Source organism: Hetaerina americana, unplaced genomic scaffold, assembly GCF_022747635.1.
Source record: "Hetaerina americana unplaced genomic scaffold, ioHetAmer1.1.p SCAF_1, whole genome shotgun sequence".
NCBI lineage: Eukaryota > Metazoa > Arthropoda > Insecta > Odonata > Calopterygidae > Hetaerina > Hetaerina americana.
Genome location: NW_027286069.1, coordinates 52,031,900 through 52,057,634, shown reverse-complemented (window position 1 = coordinate 52,057,634; position 25,735 = coordinate 52,031,900). Strand labels below are relative to the sequence as shown.

At 42.0% G+C, this 25,735-nt stretch overlaps 1 protein-coding gene across 1 annotated transcript in view; it reads left to right on the top strand.

The window, feature by feature from the left end:
• The window catches only part of Gad1 (glutamate decarboxylase), a 104,052-nt gene that overhangs the window by 33,542 nt on the left and 44,775 nt on the right, over positions 1-25,735 (top strand). Inside the window, exon 2 of the mRNA XM_071589791.1 lies at positions 7,325-7,612. Within this exon, the coding sequence (XP_071445892.1) occupies positions 7,325-7,612 (288 nt within the window). The remainder of the gene's footprint in view (positions 1-7,324; positions 7,613-25,735) is intronic.

The window sequence follows — 25,735 nt, the reverse complement described above, 5'->3', positions numbered from 1 at the left end:
TGTACGTACATCTACGCCCTAAAAACTTGAAAATAGAAGGAGACCGTGGATATGCTGAGGAAACTGTGATTGGTTTCGATGAAAACATTTAAGTGGCTCATGCATATCCTTTTACGATACGATAGCATATGTCTCTTTCCGCCAGTCATACATCTTTATTAACCGGCAGTTGAAAGGGCTGAAAGGTGGAAACAACTTCAATTGGGCAATTGTACTGTGAAGTACCACTCAAGCAACTGCGCTTTAATATGGGAAAATGGTAAAAACCAAATTTAATACTCATCGATTTTTCAATTATTGTGCTCGGTGACAGAGCCATCAGCAATATTTTGATTCTTTATTATCTTTGACTTGGGCCTACTTTTTCCAGGCCGTCAAATTAGAATTAACAAAAAACAAAATGTGATTTCCACAAACATTTAATTTGGCATAATTAGTTAGCGCATAGGCGTCATTCTCAAGTACAATAAGCGTCAGACAGTTGCTTTTGCATGGGAACTAATTGTGCCAAATAAATAGTTTGAGAAACCCAGCATTCCTCTCTCATTCAAAATAAATTTCCACGTAGTCAAGCCTAATACCATCGGCTGTCAAATAATTTGTGTTATTGTCAACACAATGACCGCCAATATGATCTAATTAGTAATACTAATTGAGTTATCGGCATTCAGGAGATAAGGTCATACGTAACCATTTACAAAATTGGGGAAAAATTACAAAATCATAACACAATTTTTCGTGCCAGTAGAGAGATTCAAATCCACAAACCTGAGGTTAAGAGTACAAGAACTTGTACTCAACTAGCTGCATCTAAATCTGATTGGTATAGTCATAAAATAAAATAATATTTCCATAGAGTCTGCACGCTATCAAGATCTCTAAGTTGTATCTATCTAAAACGGAGACGTCATACGTGTATATTCATTACGAGGTTTCAGGCAGAATTGAAACCTTCATTCAATGAAATAAGAAACTAGTCTTTGGAAGAGAATATAAATGAAAAGGTTTTTTCTGCCACGAAGATGGATGGCTAGGATTAAGAGCAATGTCCGATAGGAGCGGTCTCTACGAGTTCATGGCAAGAGGGTCTTGGATGGAGTCTCTCCTGTAATCCTCGGCGGTAGGGCAGGGATGTGGCAGGATCATGAGGTTGAATGAGAGGGTGGAAGAGGGCTCTACTGGGCAAAGGAATAAGGGAATAAACAGGTCAGGGCGGAGAGAGGGAGGAGTCATCCCTGGGGAGCAGGGATATGTGCCTCGAATAGCCTGGTTGTGAGAGACTCGGATTTAGTTTGGAAGCATTCGTTCCAAATATCAGCGAAACTCCGGACTTTTTCCGATTCATGCATCTAGGATCTAGAGACAAATAACGTAAAAAAAGAGTTTTCCCTTGAGATACAACAGTAAAAACACCTATTCTACTTTTTTATCTTATTTTTTATACGGATTGACTTACTTTATTTTATACAGAATCTCAAGAGCAAATATTTATATTTCTTCGATTCTCCAGTATAGCAGAATTTAGTCGGAATCCTTATTCTAAAAATAATATTTTGACTTAAATGTTAATTTGAAAATGATTACCAATTGAGAAAAAAAAATAAATTTGTATTTTCTGTCGAGCTTCCCTCATTCTGGTGGTTATTCTCATTTTCGTGATCTCGTCCTCCTCCGCTCTTGGGCATGGCACTATTCCAGTACCCTGAGTTTCCATTCTCAAGAATTATATATGTAAACAAGTATTTTTGTGAAGTCATAAGGGACTCCCGGGAGACTTGAAACTCATTACCAATATTAAAACTAATTTATATTTCAATTCTGTGAATATATGAATACTTTTCCAACTAAAAACAATAAATTTTTCTTACATTCTACTACATTATCGACACATCTCTCTCTCTCTCCAAATATATATAGAGAGAAGCAAGTTCCTTCTCTCACTTGAGAAAGGTGGCTTGACCACCGAAAATTCAAAACCGTGTTAGTTTCTATTCTTTTTTGTGTGTTTCTGTGTTTTTGGTTTTTGGTTTTATTCTCTAGTGCTAACTCGATATATATTATTACTCACATCCGCGAGAATTTCACATAAGTTTTATACATATATATCATTATCAGTATTTCAATCCGAGGCTTGGTTTACTGCAGTCCACCCATTCTACTCTATTTAATGTCAACTCCCTCAATCCCTGATACTTTCTCTGTTTTACGTCCTTAATTTGACCTATGCACATGTCTCTTGGTCTTCCTCGTGGAGTCTTCTCTTCTATTTTTCTTTCTATTATATTCCTAATCAATCAGTTGTACCTGAATGTGTGTCCAATCCATCTATTTCTTCTTTGCCGTAGAGTTCTCCATATGATCCTATCCTCTTCTGTTCCTCTATATACTTCATCGTTCCTTACTTCGTCTGTCCATTTAATCTTCAGCATTCTCCTCCAGCACCATTTTAAAGGCTTCTTTCCTTCGCTGGCCCACTTTTCTAATGTTCCAAGTCTCGAAACCATAGTTCGCCATGTGCCACACGAAAGTCTTGACGAATTGTTTACTTGTTTCTAGCCTCAGGTGCTTTGAACAGTGTAAATGTCTCTTTTTCATGAATGCGTTCTTAGTTTCGGCTTTCTTTGCTTGATTTGATGTCGGTCAAACTTCTTCCATCCCATGTAATGCTCGATAGATGAAGGATTCCACTTGCTCTAGCTTCACCACCCCTCGAATTGTGATATCTGCATTCAGCTTCTCTCTTCCGCACACAAGGATTTTAGTTTTCTTGTTAATGACATTCATATTATATTCCCCCATTACATGATCCATAGAGTTGCTTTTTACCTATTATTTTAACCTCCATTATATATTCCAGGAAGTTGTTATGTCTCAGAACATGTCCAATAAATTTAATTTTCCTTTTCTCCATCTCTTTCATTAGATTCCTTTCCTTTCAAATTCCTCTCAATACTTCTATGTTTCTTTTCTTGTCCGCCCATCTTATTCTTGTTATCTTTCTCCACATACATATTTCCATTGCTTCCAACTGAGTCTTTTCCTTCTTTCTCAATGTCCAAGTTTCACATCTATATAATAATGCACTCCAAATAAATGTTTTTGCAAATGTATATATATTTTCCGATCTTATGTGTTTGTTTTCCAAAAGATTATTTTTATTTTCTTACGCCTTCTTCACCTAGGCTATCCTTCTTTTCACTGCAGAGGGGCATCTATTTTCTCTTATAGTTACCCTCCAAAGGTATTATGTTTCCTGATAATAGATAAAATTTGAAATGCTTTATGGCTACATAAATTATACATGTCAAAATAAAATAGGATCATTCCTATAATTCAAAGTTTAAACAAAAATAAATATTAATAAAGGGATGGAGTCTGCTACTATAGATAATATTCTATAATGTTTTGCAGCCAGAAGTGCAAATTTCAGTGAGCCTTCAGCAAAGGGTGCGTAATAATCCATCTTTTGCATTCATCGTGCAGTCTCCGCAGAGTCAACATAAATTCTACCATGCATTTAACTCCCCACTGCGCATCGCTCGAACGTCGAATCTGCATTTTTATTTGAATTTACAGCGCAAGGAGGAGCACTATCTACGGCAGCCAGGGAGCGAACAATACCTTCCAATTCTCCTCGATCATTTTCAAACTAAGCCCTCATTTCCACCTCTCTCTCTCTCCCCCTCCCTTTCTCTCGCACAAACACACCCCACGCACCGTATACATCCGTCAGCAAACCCCACACCCATTTCTGCACACTCCTCCCCCCATCCGAATGCTTCTACCACCACGGTGCACTCCGACCCCCACTCCCCCTTAACCCCGTCTCCCCCGTCATCTCCCCCGACGGCACTGTCTCCCAGCATCCGGCCGCAGATAAGGCCGAAGAATCTATTACCAGACCCACATAGCCCCTCCATTCCCCCTCCCCTTCCCACCTCTCCCATCCCCTTCGCCCAAAACCAAAAACCCACAAACTCCTCCGGGTTCCGTTCCCCGGCGCGCATCCGACGACCCGTCCCCGGCCTCAAAACTGGATCGCCCTTCCCCCTCCTCCCCTCTCCAGCTATTTATTATCGCGGCATCTCCCTGCATGGGAAACATATTCTCTCTCCTCCCTTCCCTCCCACTTCTCTCCCCTTCTCTCGTCCCCCATCCCTCCCAGCGGAGTCCCTGGTGCCTTTCACCCCCGCACCTCCGGCTCATCCCTCTTGGCTTATCGTGTGACAGGGGCCCGCCCCGCTCCTCTTCCTTCCGACCCCTCCCTCCCTCCCGCACGCGCACCTCTTTTATATCTATTTACTTTTCCATCGAACCCCCCCCCCCCTCGTCCCCTCACGCCCCTTCCGCCCACCGCAGTCACCTCCCCCTCCGACGACACTCCTCTCCATCCTCCTTCCCCCGCTCCTCACCCACTCCCCATTTCACTCACTTCCTTCCGCTTCCTCCCGCATTGCATTTCGCAGCTTCTCGCTATCTCCAATACGTGTGCCTCTTGCGCCGTTTCCTTTGTGAGCGACCGGTATCTCCCCCGCATACTTATCTTGCGTCTCGTCCTGGAACGTCCCCCGTGAATGCCTTCATTTCTCAGCACGCATATCATTCTATTTTTAGGTTCTCCCTTGAATTTCATACCTTGCCGGACCTGAATTTCATTCCTACTCCCACTTACTTGGCTGTGGTTGACGTCTCCAGGACCCCCCGCGTCAAAAATTCTCGTCCGGAGGGGAATGTTCTGTACTAATAGTATCCACTCCTGCTCTTGCATTGGGGACTAACCTGTTTAACTGTCATCGACTGGTTTACTTTTTTATGCACAAATTACGATTTTTGATGTGTGAAATTCTCACTTTCGCCGTGTGGCGTTGTTTCTTTTTATTTGCTATAAATAGTGAAACCCGAAAAATGGCTTAGTTTTGGTAGAGAACATAACACGGATTTTAAGCCGTAATTTACCAAGGGGTAAACAAACACTCTAGCCGTCAGTCTTTCACGCTGACTTTAGAGGATAAAATAATCAAAGGAACCAGGTGCAATCCAATTGCAAGAACATTTATACAATTTCGTCTCATTTCAGAGTGCATACAAACGTCAATTAAGTGTACTGGGACTTCCACTGCCACCATCGTGAAACTTTATCTTTATGTGATTCTTCTACAGTCATATTTCTGAATATCAAGGATATTAATAAACGAGAGTCCAAGAACTAGAATGGTATTGTTTCAATTTCCCGAGGAGTAAGATCCATTTCACTTAACATTCAAATGCAATAACTCAAAAAGGACTTTAATGGAAAACTTAATGTTATACCGAAACCGTGATCCTAATTATACTATGCCTTAGACTTCACGGAAGTGATAGAATTAATAGGTTTTAAAAAGAGCCAAATCTATAAGGTTAAAATCCTAAACCTAAAATCTTATAAAGTTGCAAAAATGACGAAAAAAAATTAAGGGGTTCATTTATTTCCCTCTTATTTGATTCTAATCAGCCAAAATATTTTATTGATTTCATTGAGCATCAGATCCTTGAAAAACTTTAAGCTACCGATTAGTATACTTGGTTTGCTACGTTATTCATTATGTTCATATATTCGGAGGGTTTTCAGAAAATGGAGATAGTATGACATTTCGTAGATTGTTTGAGATACTTTTCAAAGCTGACGCGAAAAAAGATTAAAATTAATAACATAAAATATATTATAATATACATTTATTAATATTGATGACTGGGATGAACAAGAATGATAGGCAATTCAAACGTGGTACAATATCAGATTATTCATTTCTAACTTAAGACATTAACTCCACTATATTATCTCCAGAGGATTGGATAAGCTTTTTATCCTCCAGTTCTGAATTAAATGAAAATATGTGGCCACAGGGGTATTCAAAAGCGAACTGAGATAAGATATTCTCTATTTTACGCCTTCGTGTACACCCCATCATTTTAATCGTCGCGTTGGTAAGGAAAGGGATGCGGAGGGATATGTGCGATGGCTTTGGCCGGAGGGAGAATATCTAAGCATCATGGGTATCAGCTCTGGCCATGAGTCTATATGATTAGTGTTGGCAGATAAGACAGTCGGCTACTCGATTACCCAGCCATTTATGCCGCCTCAGCTGTTGAAAAGATAGCCTTCGTCAAGAGCCCCTTCTCTCAAATACTAAAACCATCGGCCACCTCCTCTTGTCACCGATAAAATGGAGAATGAAACACTACCCTTTATGGCCGTAACCATTTTTGCGATATCCGAAACATGTAATTTTCCATGAGCCATTATAAAATCCCAAGATTTCATTCTTGCTGCTCATAGTTCAATAGTCTGTTTCGATGCGGTCCGGCCATTTAAGGTATTCTATTTCAAGTCACTTTTTGGATGGTCCAGAACGACTATCAACTTGTATCCATCGCAAGAAATTTCTCTTTTTTTTGCTCAAAATTATTTATTTCTTAATATCGTCGCCTGCCTTTTTGCTATTTAAAAATCTTACTCCCTTCCTTCTTCCTCAAATACCTGACATTCTTCTTTCCATCGAGGCCTTCAGCATTCCACTATCTTTCATTGTTTCATCCACCCACTGTCTATCTAGTTCGGATTTTCAACAGTAAATCTCCCACTGTCCAATCCTCAGCGTTTATCTTCTCTCTGTTCAAATTATTTTCTCTATTTTCCACCACACCCACATCTCAAAAGCCTATCATCTGGGCTCATCCACATGTCCCACAAAACCAGATCTCACATCCGCAAGGTAATCTGTTCCTTAGTAGAATATTTAATATTATTCTCTTCAATGACTAGACATTACTATAACTGAATCGATTCTAGTTATAAGTTATAGTCATATTAGTTTCGTACTCAACAGGCTAATATAAGTAAATCTCAAAATGAATTGAGGCAAAAAATTTTATCGTGAACCAAAATATTTCTTGTCCCTCTGGTGGCCACTTTAACTCACTCTAAAAAGAACCTATCCTTAAATATATATATACAGCCTCAGATTATATGCATACATATATACACTGCTGAATTTTGAAAAGATGTTTGCCTGATGAAATAATTAGCGTCGGAAATAAGAGGCGGGCGATTAAAGAGATAAACTGGCTAAATTAATTGTATTGGAATAAATAGCCAATGCTTTCGCTTTACTTTCATATTTATGATTTTAATAACATGCTTATAAAATAGCTAATCATCTAATTTCGTATGAGATGAGTAGGTGAATCTATCTCTGATTGCATTTTATCATGCTTGTTGAGTGGGAATGCAACAAATGTGCTACACGGAAAACTGATGTCATGATTTTTTTCCCCTGATCTACAGACATCCTGCCACTCAAGGAGAAGGGCTATGAAGAAACCCACGAGTTCCTGATGAAGGTGATCGACTTACTGTTTGAGTACATGAAGGAGACGTATGATCGCGGAGATGGCGTGGGTGCCAAGGACGAGGGCAAGGGCAAAGTGAACGCACGGAGGGGGAAGATCCTCGAGTTCCTCCACCCGGAGGAGATGAGTCAGGTGCTGGACCTCGAGGTCCCAGACAAGCCAAAGAACCTGCAGCAACTCGTCAACGACTGCGCAGTCACGCTTAAACATTCGGTCAAAACAGGTGAGTGTGGGTGGTGGGGATGGTGGGCGTGGATGCTGCGGCATCTTGGCGAGTGTTGGCCGATTTCTCTTTACGGTGTTTTTGCCAAAATTTGACTGGACTAGAACTTTAAATAAAAAAAATCCAAAGCTACATCCCCAGAATTCGATTCAAGAGTGATCAACAGGCTTAGTCATCACTTTGAGTTAACAACTCATAGTCGGTATAAAATAAAAATTCATCCTTTACAGCTAAAACATCTTTTTAGTTATCAACCCGGTTTTATCACAGAATTCTCATTTCAAGCGTCATATTCAATGTCACCTGAAGATGGAATATTTATGTTTATGCTGAGTTATAAAATTAAAAAAATGTATTTTAGTAAAAATGGATTCATAGCTATTTTTACTCAATATTGGTTTAAGAACGACGACATGCCTTTTCGTTTTTTCAAGCGGCTTTATTTTTCAGAGGTCGCCTAGTTGGGCTTATGCTCTGTGTCACAATAATTAGTTCCTATTTCTTCCTGGAGCACCACCAGCGTCGTTGTATTGCCCTCTTTTTATTTATTTAATTATTTTTTCGTATTTTTTAGGAGTATAACATTATTTGGTCTATTGTGTTAGTCATAGGGGCCTATTTTTTTTGGTTTAAATATTGGTTTAAATAGATGAGTGTACAGCTCATCTCGCAATAATCTCTTTTACAGCGTACGAATCACGCATCACAATAGGGAAGGAGAGACAACTCCTTTCCCTATGCTACCTGTGGTTTTTCAGGAAACTCTTGGGACATGTGCGCGTTATCGATGATATTATTGATGCACTGAACCAGGAAAACACAATCGTCCATCTGCAAATTTAGCGGTACGAAATCTAACTACGTGATTCCTGGCGCAGTCTCGAATATTTGCGACCGCAAGATTTGCTTCCGGGAACATTCACATGACGGTGACGATATTGATAACTCAATAGAAAAATCCATGATCGCAATCATAATTTCTAGAAAACAAACTTTGGGAGACGCATGGAGTGTTCATATGCATCAACCAAATTGTGCCACGGGAAAACTCTTGCCAGAAGCTGAATGCACCAGCTATTAATAAATTATTGATCATAGATCCGTAATTAATCACCGAGAAGATAAAAAAGCAATAATTTCACTGATTTTTATGAAAAATGAACTGTGAAAATAAAAATAGAAAAATTGACAGAATAAAACTGAGAAAAAAATGTGGCAGGTATTGTGGCGAAAAATAAATCCCTGAATTCCCGATTGCACATCCCACCGAAACCGCAGCTCAATTCATCGATCCCAAAAGAACCCTTCCATCCAGATCACCACTTTGACACCCATTCCCAGAAAACGCAATGCTCCAGATTTAGAAGGGACTTGTATTCGCCGAGTGGACCGCGTCTGTTGCCAGGCATGAATGCCTGGCAACTGTCATTCAGACGCGGTCCTGCACATAGGGCCGACTGGGTTCTGTAATAAAGGAGACAAATCCGACTGAGCCTCATCCAAATCGTATTCGGATATCTTGAAGATGGTTGCTTGGTCAAAATTAAACTCTAAGACGTTTTACCGATCACAATAATGTGGAACGGTGGCCACGATTGACTTTGGCGTTTTGAATCTTCGTGCGAGGGTTTGCGCGACATTTGTTCCGAAGATAACCGAATATTCAAAGAAAGAATTTGATGATTGTGATTAGGATGATTTATAGTGTGGATGCGATGATCTGTCTCTACAACGCGGACATATGTATATTAATCCTTCAAGCCTTTTCGTGAAACTTTGTTAAAGAGCGATGTAGGCTACTAGCCATCAGAGGAAATATCTATTAGTTACTGAAAATCTGTCATATTTTATTCCCGAGTGGGGGGTAGTGGCTAGAGTAAACCGGAAGGGCTTAGAAGCTACGTTTTCGTGCATCCGATTTTTTAGATTTGCCGCAGCAGTGCGCGCCTTCGATAGACCCCGTTTTCATGTACAGGGTTCGTCCGGAAAATAAGTGTACTGAGCTCAGGAAAAAAAATCTATTACACTTTTACATATCTTAAGCTAATATTCCTCAAAATAGGACCCTTGTGAGTCAATACACTTGTTCCAGCGGCGTTCCCATTCCTGGAACGCTCCCGCGAAGGCATCATCGGGAACCTCTCGAAGACTCGTCGTCGACGTCTTCTCTGCCCTCCACGAACATCTTGTGCCACCGAAAGATCATGTTTCTGGACATGGCTGACTCCCCGTAAGCCTGGTTAATCATATCGACAGTTTCGGTAGACGATTTCCCAAGCTTTACCGCAAATTTGATGGAATAACGCTGCTCCAAAAACTTCGGCATCGCGTTCCGTGACGTGGGTCGAGCGTGGAGGTTCGCGTTAACAGAACTCCTCACTACACCACAGCTCAGAGCCGACTGCCTTTTTCAGCGTCGCTTGCCAACATACCCCCCTCCAATCGCAGCCCGTCAGAGCGGTGCTGGGCGCACCTCGAGCGGCGCGCCCAGCCCAGGAGTCAGTACACTTATTTTCCGGACGAACCCTGTATATGGCGGCGCCTGGTGGGAACAGCTGACAGTGACCCGTTCGCCGAGTGGTAAATGCGATTGAAATTGGTGTAATAATCCAATGGTAGAGGAAGCACTGATCTAATTAACGGAGGACTCGTTCGATTCTGGCTGATGCCTCCGTAGTATCGTTTGTGTATCGGTTTCTCCCAAGCCATGGGATTTTTTAGGGTATCAGATATTCCTGGGAAACTGCACAACAAAGGAAGCTTGTCACCCAAGCATGTTTTGTAAATGTAACATACCGTATAGGGCTTATCACACGTTGATCTGTGCCAGTCAAATCAAATTTCAAGTTGTTCGCCGCGGCGGGAAATAATGACGGGCGGCGTGCGTCGGATTTTGCTCACAGGTGAAACCGCGACGACGACGCATTCGGCGTTGAATATTTAGTCTGGAATGCTGCATCGGCGGTCTGCGTTTTGTTTGGCTTTGGAATCGGCGGTCACGCAGAAAGGACGTCCCTCTCTGGGAAATGACGACTAGGACGGCCCTATATCGGTGGTGCAGATCATTTGTCGCAATCTCCGTCAATAGCTATCAGTCACCTCGGTCTCTTTGTTAAAGAATGCTGAATTCGCGAGACAAAAGAAAAGGCTTTTTTCGCATGATTTGTCGATTTATCGTGATTTTGTTGCCGAATTGCAAAGCCTGGAACTATCAAGTTAGATTCCGGGATGCACTTACTTGGACTAATTGCATAATACAGGTCACATTTTCATGAAAAGTAGCCGTTGTGAAAACGTTTGCAACCAAGATGGAAATATTTCTTGATTCATCATGTATACTTGCATTTAGATTCATATGTTCTTCTCTCTATATTCTACCATTTCGAGATCGGATTTCTAGTCGCAAAATTTAACCGGAAAACATATTCAAGATATAGCTTCTCGGTCATATAGTGGAAAAATTATGTTTTACTATTTTTAGCATAAAATATAGAAACTTTAATACAATTGCATTTTTTATAATCTCCTATAGCATGCTCGTTAATATATTTTTTCAGAACCAAAGGAACCACAACTTTATAACAATACTCTATTTTAAATCAGATATCCTGGTATGAACAAGTTTATTTTTAGTAGACTTATGTTAGCCTTCTTTCAAACCCATCCGTTATCTCAAGTAAAAGAAGGCCTCGTTTCAATCAATAAACATCTCCAGATATGCATATTTTGAAAAGCTCGTGACTTAGAAAACGTAGGTAATATACGAATTATATACTTATTAGATCGATTCAACCTCTGAAGTAATCACCACTGGATAACACTATGCCAGTTAAAGGGAAACGGTATGATTATGCGTCTAGAGTAATTTTGGATTTTAGACCCTGCTTCTGTGATTTATGCGATGTTCTTGAGGGGCAAGCTTCAACCACAACTTTCCTTAACTACTTCTTCCCAATTTAAATCGCCAATTCATCTTGTGGCCATAAAACATTACAGTTTCAGCGTTTTGAGGAAGAGAATTTACGAGTTTACTCCTGGATAGCCATCATCAACGGAGAGAGTTCGTCTTTGTTATTCCACGAATGGCCAATTATTTACGCCCCACTCCTCCATCTGCTTTAAGCATGCCTCCCCTCCCCCGTATAGCCCTCCTTCCATCTCGCTCTCTTCCTTCTTTCCCCTCCTTACGCTCCTCACCTTTTCTTGCTAATTCCCTCCAGTAAATCCTTACGCTCGCCAGCTCCTACCACCCTGCTCCCCCCTCTATCTCTCCCCTTCTCCCTCTCCTATAAAAACTCGCCCTTTTCCCAGCAGCTTTCAAGCTCTTCTAATCCATTCGGGCGCTTTTAAGGGCCTTCTTGGGTATTATTTCTTAATCCTCTACTAATGAAGGGCTGCCAGACGAAAATCTTAGAAAAGTTCCCGGTGTTTGAGAGAGCTTTCTTCCAATATTGCCTTGGAGGATGCCACGTAGAAGGAAAAGGAAGGGAAAGACACACTTTGCGCCGTGGGTGCTTACCTTTAAGGAGAATAATTAGGCTATGAACTGTAGATAGGGCTAATTCCTATGTTATCTCAGTAGAGTGATCGTTTAATGTCTATTGTGCCTGATAAATAATATTAGAGTACTATATTATGATATTTTTTTACCATTCTAACCATCCCTTATTGGGTATACTTGTATCATGTATATGGCGTGAACATCTTTGGATACATTTGAGTTCCATTTTGTGCATTGATTGCCTTGTTAATGGAATGTATAATTAACACTTGCCGCGATAATTACTTGATAATGAGCTTAACACAGAATCGGTCACTTTTAATAAACCAGTTTAGAAAATTACCAACGTTTGCTCTTCACTCCTGCAATATGGATCAGCTTATGAGCTCAAAGGAGAAGCAAATGACTTGAAAATTCTTTGCTTACCTAATTTCAGGCATACCACTACATGATGATCTTTTAGCGATTTTATTCTTAGAAATTAAAGAGAACTGTTTCTTTGGCGGTTAATTAAATTCATTTATTTGAAAAGAAGGCTATTATTTGAGTGGTCTACAGGTTCTCTCGGTACGATATTTCATAGGTATTGCCATTTATTAGAAAAGAAAGGCTCCGGTATGCTATGCAAGATTGTAGTGACACCTCTATCAAGGAGTCAAGTATTGAATCCAAAGATTATTGACAAAAGCTGATGATTACTTAGCAACACGTGGCCGCGAGAACACGTGATCCGCCAGTCAAATACCATATGCCTGCTACTATGAAAGACCGCAAGTAAGAGTTCACATTGTTTGTGAGAGCTAAATTACAATCGTTGAAATTAAAACATGAGCTAGAGGTAAGCGAGAAGAATAAAATGTATAAGTTAAATAGTAAGGGCAACAAAGTAGATAGGATTCAAATAAGATATTGAATGTTGAAGGGGAATAGAAGAAGAACCACAAAGAAAGGACGAAGAAGAAGCAGGTGTGAAGAATCAAGACCTAAAAGAAGCTTTTCACACTATATGAGTCTGTAAGAGATATTAAGATATTAGTGATGAAATTGAGCAAAACTCGGAAAAATGTGTGCTTTGAATACGATATTATATGTTTCATGAAAATGATATTTAAATTAAAAATTTCATCAACAATGAAAAATATGAAAAATATCACTAACAGGAGGACACCGAAAAATAACAGACGCTATTTGACCGCAGCGTAGAATGTAAAACTATTTTGATCAGTTACCTAATCAGTTACTTCGCACAAAAAGTTAAAATATGAAGCAATAAAAATAATCGCAGCTACGGGATTCATTTTCAATAAAATAGAGAGATAAATATTTTCTTTGATATTTGATATTCTTTGATATTAAGTGTCACATCTAGTTCCTTTAAAAGCCCCAAAATTTCAGAGTTTAAGAGGACGCCTCGGTAGCTTAAGTGGCTAAAGCACTCGACCGGATATTGAGGGATCTGGGTTCGAGTCCCAGTCAAGGCGAATGATTTTTACGCTCTGAAATAGTTGCATTGAAATGCACATTAGCGGATGACTCCGTTAAAAGTTACTGTTGCGGCATCTCCCGCAGTTTCTTTGGAATCTTAGATAATAGTTCAGTTATGACGCTGGGACGCGAAATTGTACAACTAAAAATGATACACATTTTAAATTTGAAATGTCATAGTGTATTATTTATTAGGTAAAGCTATGTATCACGATACTCGACTTGCTTCTATCAGTAACAAAACAAGCTGATGAAAGACACTGGAGTGCCACCAGAGAGGCGATAATAAACCACAATTTGTCTGATCAAAGGAGTCGCACAGTCGATATAAATGAAGCCCGTAAATTGATTAAATGAGGAGGTTGAGCAGAGAAACATGGTCCCTTGTGAGTCCAGCAAGAGGTGACGAGCGAGTCAATTGATTAGGTTTCACAAGTTTGCATCGACATCGACGCGTGGAGATAGAGTGACGTAAGGACGAGGGGTCGGAAATATTCCAGAGTTTCCGTCTGCGCCTGATGAACGCCCATTGTGGGTATGAATCGTACTGATTGGCCACAATCTCGCGGTCTAATATAATAAGCTGACCCCATGTCTTTCAAAATGCACGACCCACGAACGCTAGGTCAAAGTGTACGCGTATCTTCGCGTCAGTTTTATTTGCAGCAAGAAGACATCACAATCCGTGGACACATTTCCAGGTCTTTGTTTTGTAATTCTGGGCGGGAAAGATGACAGACGTCTCGTATCTCAGTATATTCATAGTTAAAACTTAAATAATAAGCTCATGGCTTTCCACAGAGGATACAATTAGTATACAAGAACCGTAGCATATCTTCTGTAGGTTTATATTCAGTACAAACCATTGAGGATTACTAAATGAGCTTCTTTCTTTCGACGGTGTCCCTTTCATCCATCAATGGCTGCGAATGAACAGTGACCTCTTTCAAGTCAACCATCCCTTCAAAATGCTAGAGTCCTATGAAAGCATTGCCATCTCATTGCCTTTATACCAATCTGGCAATCGATGGGATCTTATGAGCACCTGAACTTTAGATTCCAACCATCAGTCATATGCTTGGAATATAAATTGCGGCAGCCATCATCCCGACAGGTAAAAGTAATTTTCAATACCCCTGAATACCTTTTTGCCCTCTTCAATACCTTTCTGTTCCTATTGAGCTCAATTACTTTTTATCCTTGAATTGAAAAATGAATGGTACTTCGATGAGAGCTGCTTTCGCCGAACGAATCGACCTTTGAGAAAGCGAACTTTTTGCGCAAAAGTTTTTCCACTTGTTTATGAATCACCATTCGAATCAGGGCCAGTTCTTAAATGTATTAGTTGGTGATTATCATTAAAATTTTGGCCTGATAGTATAGGATAGAGATGTCTCAATTATATCTCTTCTTCTTCTGCTCATACTAAAAACGCTTTCTTTTTGTGGGATTCGAAATGAGTTGCCGCCAGTTCCCAGCAGGCGTGACCACTGTTAGCTCACCGATCGAGAGAGAGAGGGAGAATTTCCGTTTACTTACTTGTCACCGTTTCGGATACCTTTTCTCACCCGAGGAGAGCCCATCAACACCTTCGGCCCTGAGAGCCTCGTGCAATTGATTCCCCGTCCGTCCTTTCGAGTGGCTCCCCACCGAGGGAGGATGACACCCCGGCGTGCGGGGGAGAAGAGGAGGGTTGAGGGTGAAAGGAATGGGGGCGAAAAAGGTCCCGGGAAAGGGGGCGAGGGAGGAGATTGCCCGGGGATGGGGACGAACGGCACGCCGAAAACGTTCCCCAAACCCCCTTGCTACACACTCGATGCGATTGAGAGGGGTGAGTCGGGGGTGTGTTTGTATGCGCACGCGTTTGTGTGTGGGTGTGTGTATGCCGCGCGCGTGTGTGCTTTTTGAGAGAGAGGGAAAAGGGGTGGGTGGTGGTGGTGGTGGGGGGTTGGTTCGGTCGTGTGCTTAGGGGTGGCCGGGCGCGTGTGTGCCATCTCTCCCTTTTGTGCCCGCCGCCACGAGCCACGCCCCTGCGAAGCCGAGATATAATTCAATTGTATGCATGCTCGCGAAGGAGGTATCCTGAGAGAAGGGTGACACGGATAAGGAGGGGGATGTTTCGGAAGAGGGGGATGGAGAGGGTGGGTGGATGGGAGGGAGCTGAGAACGTTCATTTTATCAAGTTGCGGTGGTGTCGGTGGGCGGGATTTGGGGGAAACCGGTCGGTGGGATGGACAGGAAGAAGATAGTCGACGATTCACGAGGTCTTTCACTTCAAATGGAATTCAGTAGGAACAAAAAGGGAGGGTTGAGGGAAATTGTTTGGATTTTGAAGAAGTTTTAACGACGGAGCTGAGCATTTGAGTGGAAGGCAAAACACATTTCACTCAAGTTGACAATTCCTAAAGTGGAGTGATACGAGAAGAGTGCCTCGCAGAAAATGGTATTTATATTTATTCACAGAAAAAAATATAATAACCCATTACATTTACAACTTCAAACCAAGCGCTGTTCATTATTTTAAACGGGAAATTCTTTCTATTAAGGCGAATATTAATTGCTTGTCGAAAATGAACCTTAGTCTTAGGATCTTAAAAATTTCCCTTCTCCAAAACGTTGAAAAATCCCAAGATAAAATTTGAGAATTAATCGTGTTTATATTCCTCAACATTTGCTGTTTCATTAGTATTTAAAGCATTCTATGGAAATAAATAATAGGTTTTTGTAATTTTCCACAAAATAAAAAGTTTTTATAAACTGAAGTCATGTCGACTGTCGAGAGATGCCTTCAGGTACGAAAATCGTCAACAACCGTCGTTTAATAAAACTTTTTTATTTCATGGGCAGAGTGGTAAATTAAAAAAAATATATGAATTACTTCCACCGTACATGGAAAATGGAACTGTCAATTTCGTTATATCGTACGAACCAGTGTTGAACTCTATGTCTCTTTTCATTGCATTAAAGAACGCTGTGAAAGTAGCCATGTCTTTATAATATACTTTCTCTACACGCTCTTCACCAACGCAAGCCCTCCATAACTTATTCTTGTCATATGTGACCCTCAAACGTTCAGATGAGCGCTCCAGAAACATGCTGGTAAGGATTTACCCAATTGGAATTTAAAGATATTTCTTTTCCATCACATTTTCTCTTTAAAAAATATGCAATATAATGGTCACTGATTCACGCTCGCCATTTTGGGACCATGCATTGCGTTTGAGATTTCGTATTTTGCAGAAATTTACAGCTACAGCAATTTCGTCCGTATTTATTTTCCATCAAAATTGGAAAAAAATGCTATTGTTAAGGTATCATAAGATTCCTTAATGCATGCAATATTAATCAGTATTTTGTTATCTTTAACATATGAAAGTTTAAGGAGGTTGCACAGACAGTTTTGGTCAAGACAGGTAATTGCAAAACATCCTGAATTCTCTTTTTAGCTTTAGTTCGCGAATGCCTGGCTACCATTGTCACAGCAATACACCGACGAGCATCGCAGGGATATAATCTTAGATTTTGGCAAATTTAGTTAAAATTTAAAGTTGGAATCCTATAACCAAATATTTGTGCAACCTTGAGTATAATTGATGGTTTCCGGCATAACTTAATGGAATCGATTCATATTGGAAATGAAAAAAAAAGTAACTTAGTGATTCCACAGAAATTTTATTACGATACGACCCGGTTTTCGACGTTCGACGTCATCTTCAACGTCATCATACCTGAAGATGACGTTGAACGTCGACACCCGGATCGTATCGTCATAAAATTACTGGGTAATCACAGAGTTACTATCTTTTCATTTCCAACATCGAGTAGGGCCAGAAACGGGTAAATCTCGATACTCCTCGTGCTAAAAGGCTGTATGCGAAAGCAAAAGAATAGCAGTCACGTCGTCGTTGGTATCGAACTAATTGAGTTGAGAGCCTGTCTTCCAATAGTACGGTCATGAATGGGCACATATCCGGAACAGTCACGTCTACAATAGGTTACAAACTTTGATGGACTAGGATTTAGAATTGAGGGAGATAGAAAGGATACTTGAGCGAGTTTTTCGTACACGAGACGAGGAAGAAAGCTGCGGACGTGATGTGTCTGGATAGGAACCCTGGAAGCACTAAGTCACATGGGCTAGCCGTCCACGTCAGGCACAGGTTCTTTGCTCCTGTCTCTGCCCTTTATCCCTGCCCCTTCCTCCTCTCCACCCCTGAACATCCCTCCTCAACACTCCCGCACACCACTCCGCTTACCCCCGAATCCACCCTCCGTTACTCACAGCAAGTCTCGTCCCGCCAGTTGCGTGTGTGTGTGTGTGCGAACTCTCATCCATCCTCCGGTGACAAAACTCCTTCAAGTCCACGCCAAAAGTTTTATCAAACCGTTGCCCTTCCCGACACACTCTTGTACTTGCTCCCTCTCTTTCTGAATCCCCCCACTCCAGATTTCTTCTCCATCCCCAAACCCCCGACTGTCCCTCGATCCCACTCCGCCCCCTCCCCTATTCCTCGGCGTGGGAATCCGGGTGGAAAACTGAAAAGCCAGGCTCGCGCAAATCTTCGCTCTGCGCCCCTTGTGCCGCGATTCTTGGCGGCGACGTTGACGAATAAAAGTTGCATCCTGACGCCATTCTTTGGGAATGGCCTAGGTAATGGGTTGCCTGGAGAACTCATTTTGATTAATAGTTTCCTGTCCAGGGTATCCCACCTCCAATCGCCAACAGCTCACAGTTTTTTTTGCAAGGTTCGTGACAAATATTTTCCAAGTTACAGTTTTAATGGCGTAAGTTTTTGTCCAATGAAATAATTTCTATAGTGTGCTTAATATTTTTTGGATAATTGAATTGGTCACGATTAACGTTCCCTGGAGCATTTTCTTTTCTTGGAGTTTCTTCTTTATTCTCACCATCACTCTAATCGAATCCACTCAGTAGTTTTCTCATTAAAAAAACTCATGTCAAGAGTCAGCATTTGATTCGTATAAAAGGTCTAAAGTTTTTTTAATAATTGTAAAATTTCCGTAATTTTCAGTACGTTACATAAAGAATAGAGAAAAGGAATCCACTGCTTCCGTTTGACCGTTATTGCCGAGAGACGAAGACTGTAGCTAATATGTTCTCCCCGACATCTGTAATTGCTCAATCAAATGTTTACAATAATTCTTCTTAAATTTATTTTATTGAGCCAGTTATTCTATTGAGCTTCACTGTACTGTCTCGCCGAACTGATGGTAATTTAACTCTTGAAGTATGGAAGTATGTATGCAAATAAGTCTTTAACTCTACACGTAAAGAACATGGGAAGGTAGTTACAGTGTTATTTCGATTATCAATACAACTAATTGTGAATTTAAGCCAATTCTTTTAAATTTAAGTTCACTGTGAGACAGCCAAGGACTGAAGTTCCACTGATATTCCTACCATCTCGAAAATAAAGTTTTGCTTCTCTCTCTTGAAACACTAATACTATCCAGAACGGTAATAATTTCCGCAAAGTCTCTTAAATCAGCAGATACAAGCACGCTAAGGAATAAGATGCAAAGGAGAAGACGCTAATGGTCACAGAACATAACAAATCACGGGCCAATATATTCGAAACCCTCCTTATCTGTTTTCGAAGATTACGCATACGGATTTTTTGAGAGAAATCACATAATGGGGTGGAGATGAAATAGTTTCATCCAATGCAACATATACAACAATAATGTTAAAATTTTCAATTACTAAAAGTGTTATCTTATTAAAGCAAACCTATCAACAGACGACACAGTAAATTTCAAAAACACATCTGTTTCGAGTTCTTTAAAATTATTTAAATTCAATTCGATTCCTAAATGACACTTGAAGGGGAAAATGTATATCCTAATTCTAGAATGGAACAAGGATAACTCAGATACATGAATTGACGTCAGGGCGAGAGGAAAATCCGAAAAAGGGAAAGGAATTGGATGGAATACAATTTGACAGGAAGCAGGTGGTTCAAGTCTTTGATAGAGAAGTATAAGACAAAGATGGACTGGGGAAAAGAAAAAAAATGCAATTTGAGAGGTCTTAAAGAGAACTGAAATGGCTAAAATCTAAAAACAGCAATAGTATAGCACAAAATATAGTTTTGCAAGTGAACAGTCGTTCTTTAACCGTGTATAGATCTTCTAAGAGCTTAAGAAACTTTTCACTACTTGGTGGGACAAGCGATTTTAGCGATGAAAAATCTCTCTGCGAGCACTCGTATATGGAATGGATAGGACTATTCCAGAACTTCCTTTAGTCCCGGCTACCAAATAAATACCCCCGCCACCCCCTCTAGCAATGCGATCCACCAGTGTAGCGCACCCTCCGGGAAAATCGTCACCCGCAATGCTCCCAAACCCGCCCCCGCCACGTCCCCGCTAACGCCTCCCGAGGCGGAGTCATCTGCCGCCGCTCCCACCCTGCCTCCCACCCTGCAATCTTCCCGGGGATCCCCGGCGACTCCTCCGCTGGCCACACACCCGTCGTACTCCCGTCCCCTCAAAAATCTACCGGCTCACCCCATCATGCGCCCAGCAGTCGAGCCGGGAGCGGGGCTGGGGGGAGAGATAGGGAAACGGTCGAGAGAGCCTCCCGATGCGCAGGGCCCCGCAAGGAGAGGAGGAACAGCTGCAGGAGACAGGGACAGCTCTCGGGGAAAGGGCCTTCGTGGCAAGGAGAAGGGAGATGCACGCCTGGTACGCGCTCGGATCGAGGCTGTGCGGGTCCGGGGAAAGAGAGGGTGAGGGCGGTAGGGGGGGGACTAGGGCAGGTGGAGAGGGGGACGAGGGCGTGGGGGGTGCGGGAGGGGAAGCCAGCACACGCCCCGAGTGGGTCCGGGGGTGAGTGGACGGGCGATGGTGAAGCTGCGAGGGGTGCGCTGATCCCGGATTACGCCGGGATCGGAAGTTGTACTTTTGCCACTCCAACCACCTTCACCCTTATCTCATCCCTCCTCCTCCCCCACGGAAGAGGGTAGTTCTCGAGGGTTGGAGGGCAGGAGGGGGTGTCGCCCCGAGCCCCTGCTCTCGTGGACGGGCGTGGAGGGCGTACAAGACCGGGGGGTGGAAAGCAGGGTGGACCTCAATGGAAGAGAGTTGTTCAACATCGCTTTCTGCTCCTGTGCCTCGCACCCCTTCGCAACCGCCCACCCCCTTTCCCATCACAGCCACTCTTTCACATCCCCTTACTCTGTCTCTCTTTGCGTGGGGGTGGGGGGAGTGTGAAAGAGGGTGGTGGCGGCGATGGCTGGAACGATCACCACGTGACACCTCCCCCGTCTCCCCTGCTCCCAACACCCGTGTAGAAAGTGTGGAAAAAGTTGAGGGATGCATTAGGGGCGTTTTTACGTACGAGGCCGTGGGCAACGGAATCTTGACCGTGAGAAAAAGTCTGGATGTGCACTCGTTCATCGTCAGATAAAATGCTTTCTGTATCTGATTTCTTCCGTTTCTGGGACTGCTGTTCTTTCGGCGTTTTCCTGCCGTGGGTTGTAATAATCCCTTTTTGTGAATTATTATCTAAAATTCCTTAATTAAATTGCCAGTAGGAGCTCCCAGATGAGGAAATCAAGTTGAAATCTCCGCGGCCTACAGAGTGAATGAGGGCCTCAGAGGAAGTCTTTCGCTATTGAATGGGAAAGGTTTCTTAAATAAAAGTTTTGAGAACATTAAAAATAATTTTCGCTCGCCTAAGGAAATACTGATACGTCGGAAACCCTTTCACTACTTATTTTGCTGGCTATATTTCCTGTTTCTTCAATCCGATTACTTCTGGCCATCTCAGAAATAACCGCCGTCAATGTCTTCGTTTGATATTAAATTATTGCTTCTGTTTTACCATTTATACAAATTAGTATTTAGTTTATCTATAGATCATTCGACACTGATGAGTTCCAATATTAATGGTCAAAGCACAGGAAATACAAACAAAGCCAACTGCATTACGAGTAGTGGACAAAATTGTCTTAAAGTTCCAATCTGAATACATTGGCATTAATTTCAGCAAGAACACTTGAAGCTATATAATTGATTAACAGGATATTTGAATACCTAGAAACTGTGGGAGATTCCTTAACAGTAACTTTTGACGGAGTCATCCGCTAATATGTATTACAATGCAACAATTTCAGAGTGTCAAAATCATTCCCCTTGACCGGAATTCGAACCCAGATCCATCGATGTCCGGCCGAGTGCTTTAGCCAGTTTCGTTTCGGAGTGTAAGACGACGTCCCGATAGCTTAACTGGCTTAGACACTTGGCCATCGGAAATCGAGGAGTCCGGCTTCGAATCCCAGTCAAGTCGAATGATTGTTACAGCCTGCAATTGTTGTATTGTAAGGATATTTGAAGGTTAGATGGCTCAATTGAAATCTTTTCTCAGTGATTAAGAGGAAAGAACTTTAAAATGAGTACATTTATAAATCTTCCTCATTCACCTTAACATTTTAATTCGATAAAGCGGTCAATAAAACTATAGTACATGCCGCTAGAGTAATAATCAGAGAAATTCAGCAGAGTACGATGGAAGAAAAACAAGACAAAATGAGAAGCTAAAAAAATACAACTTGAATAATGCCAAAAACAAAGGCAAGATAGTAATGCAAAACTGGAAGAACAAGGAAGCATATGTGTGAAATTTATTTTAAAAACCTCAAAGAACTACGAGTAGAACGGTTGGGTTATGTAAGATGAAGGGTTGAAGATAATCGAGTAAACAAGAAAGACAAAGCAGGATGCTAAAGATATATTCTGCTATCAGAAAAATTTCTGTCGTAAAAAGCAAGATTTGAAATGTCTTCACTGATGCAAGAAGTGCGCGGTGGCGGCATTGGAGATAAGAACAAGGGAAACGGGGCGTCACAGTTGAATGACGAGGAACCAATGGATCAAATGATAAACTTTCAGTGTACGTACACTGTGAGTGAAGGAGGAGCAAAGAAACCTATGGAAGGTCTAAAATACACGATTCATATGATGAATTACACGAAAGGAAATAGATATGATGGTAGCGAGAGGCTATAATATAGGAGGACTGAGTGAGAAGATGTGTTTAGACCCATCCAACAATTTATGACTCTTGATGACTTGAGATTTCTGAACATGTGGATATACCTGTACCTATTCGCTCATGGTTTCCTTCTCGGGAAAGGGGGGTTCTGAATACATCTTGACTCTTCAATGTGTAAATGCTAGCGTCAATAAATAAAAGGAGGAGGAAAATATTTTAGAACATGAAAAGTTTATTATTATGGAACTACAATTTAAATGATTCACGATAAGATTCGTCAATTTGATCCGGTCAAATAAAGTTGGGTTACATAAATCCCGCATAGTTAATGAAAAATGAATTTCTTAAGGGCCTATTTGTTTCAATAATTTACAATTCCATGGTTGCATCGATGCGATATAAAGGCTATTATTAGGCTGAATTTACAAAAATATTTAAAAAGTGTTAAAATTATAAATCTGCCACATCCAGCCAAGTACCTTATCGAAACACATAATCTTGCAGCTCACGTGAATTAGATCGCTAATAAAGATACATCTTCCTATTACCATTGACCAGAGAGAAGTGAAGGTGATGCAAATGTTTCATGCACTTAAGCACATCACAAACTTTTTGCATCGATCGTTGCTGAAGATATTCCCAATTACCGACGAGCTCGCTATACATTCGAAATACTAGCGAGACAGAGCGGCTCCCGATGTTGTAATGCGGCTGCGTACACCCTACGAGCTGTCGATTGCAACTAGGATGAGGGGAAGAGTTAAAACCCAGATCAAATCCCTCCTTAACCCTTATGGTTTGGGAACTGGGGTGGATAGAGATTGGGGGAAGATTGAATGGGGGCGAATGACGGGCAGGCGGCAAATGGCTCAAGGGCAACCTCTATCCTCTTTGCTGGCTGCACTATAGCCTCAGGCGACGGTCAAACTACGCGACATTTAACAAGAATCATCTCCCCTGAATAGGGAACATGTTATACTGCCACCGAATCCACGGCTGTTCCCTTGATTATGAACGGTATGAGACAACGAGATAAACTAAGGGGGCTTAAGAGCATTCGGGCTCAAAAAAGGCGCCACACGTGTGAGAAATAAATTGTGAAATACACGATATTAGCCCCATTTGTCATAAGGGTGAACTCCATTGAATCGGATGCTCCATGATTTTATTCCATGACGTGCATTCAGACAATAAAGGGAAATATCCAAAATTATAAATAATGAACATTTTGCGTGAAACAATCTTGAGCATACAGAAATCATTTCAATTAAATCATTCCCTCTGACAGGCAGATCAATCAGGAAAATAAGTGGCAGTAGTTATTAGAGGAGACTACCAACAACTAAGGTCATTTACGTCATGAGGGATAGGTGATAGCGGTAATATGTTTAGGAAATGGGCGGGGGGGGGGGGAGGATGGAGAGAAATACGGCGTCGGCATTTGCTACTCTCAACGATATGTGCTAAGGGGTCCATAATTTAACGTCCCATCCGACGGACGGTGTACTTCACTTATTGTGCTCTCCACACAGCACCCCAAGTAGATATCGGGATACCATTGAAGCATCTTGCCACCTCCGGAATCGGAACATGGATTGGTGTGCGGAGGCAGTAAAGTAACCACCGTGACATCTCGGCAAAATGAACAAGTTAATCTGGATGTCTACCATGCTGGGTAACTCCAAGAATGGAAGCGCTCTGATGACGAGGTGACATATGGTAGAGCACGTACTTAGGAAAAAAATATTATCTTCAATGCACGCATGCTCGTCTATATTTGTCACCTAATACTTCTGAAATCATAACCTAATCCTTTAAAATTCAATTTTTACCATTTTGGAATTAGCTAAAAATTTTAAAAAACTCACCTATCATTTGCAAACTTGCTCAATTACGAGGAGCTATTGAAAAAGTTTAAGTATGAAATTAGGCACACAGGTATCTGTATTCTCCATCAGCGATTTCTAATGCATATGTAATCGACCCGCACTGATACACGATTCAGAGAAAGGAAGTGTGTGGGACACGATGGAAACCACGGGGAACGTGGGAGATGGATGTCGGACTATTCAGACGGAGTTAGATCAAGTGGAGGGCGAAGAGCCCGGACGTCCTCCCGCCCCTTCAAGAGCACTGGGAGGGAGAGTCAAGCGGGGTCTCGGATGTGGTGGCGCGGGAAGGGCTACGTGGCTGATTTCCGATAATTAGCCGCGCTCGGAGATACCGATCCGGGGATACTCGGAAGTTTGTGCGCGCGCTGTTGCCGGGCGGATGGGAGACTCACCCGCGTTCGGCGGGCGCGGAGGATAACAAAGAGTGCCGGGGATTGGGGAGGGGGGGACGCGGAGAGCTTCGGCGGGTGAGGAAATGAAAACGGGGGTGCGGGCGGGGTGAAGGAGGCGGTGGGAGGAGGTCGTTTGTGTGTGGGGTTGAGGGTACGCGGGGAAGAGATCGATGACAGTGACTTCAAACTGAGGAGGTTGGCTGACGCACGGGCACGTCTCCCTACGACGCCGTTCCACTGATGAAAAAAAACCATTTCTGTTTCATTTGGCATTATTACGTTTATTATAATGGGAAAACACGCCATAAAATTTCACATGAGACGAACTCAATCCAATAAAATATTTAATGAACCTAGGAGCGATTTTTTTTCATTTGCATAAATCACTTTAATGTCTCCTATGGGTGACATGACGTGGATCATATTTGTCTCGAAGCATAATTTTTCGCAAAGCTCAAAATTTGAATGTTAATAACTCGAAGTCGGTGGACTCCCTCGCTCATCCGCCAAAGCTAACCAAACAACAGGAGCAATCCCCATATGCAACTCGGGCATGAATTTATCAAGGGTAGACGAAACACGAACGATTCGTTAAAGAGTAAGACGAACGCGGTTCGCGGGGGGACGCGAGGACGAAGATGCGGGCAATGTGAGCCGAAGACGAGAAGAGGGAAAAAAGAGGAGGGAGGCGAGCACGCGGGATTGAAACGGGAGTTTTAGGAGGATGATGGGACGAAGGAAGTGTGCGTTTGGTGGCGGGCGGAGGGGACCGGTGGATTTGTGAACGGGGAGAGGGTGGGTGCCCCTGGATGGGGGTGTACTCCTACCCTCCCG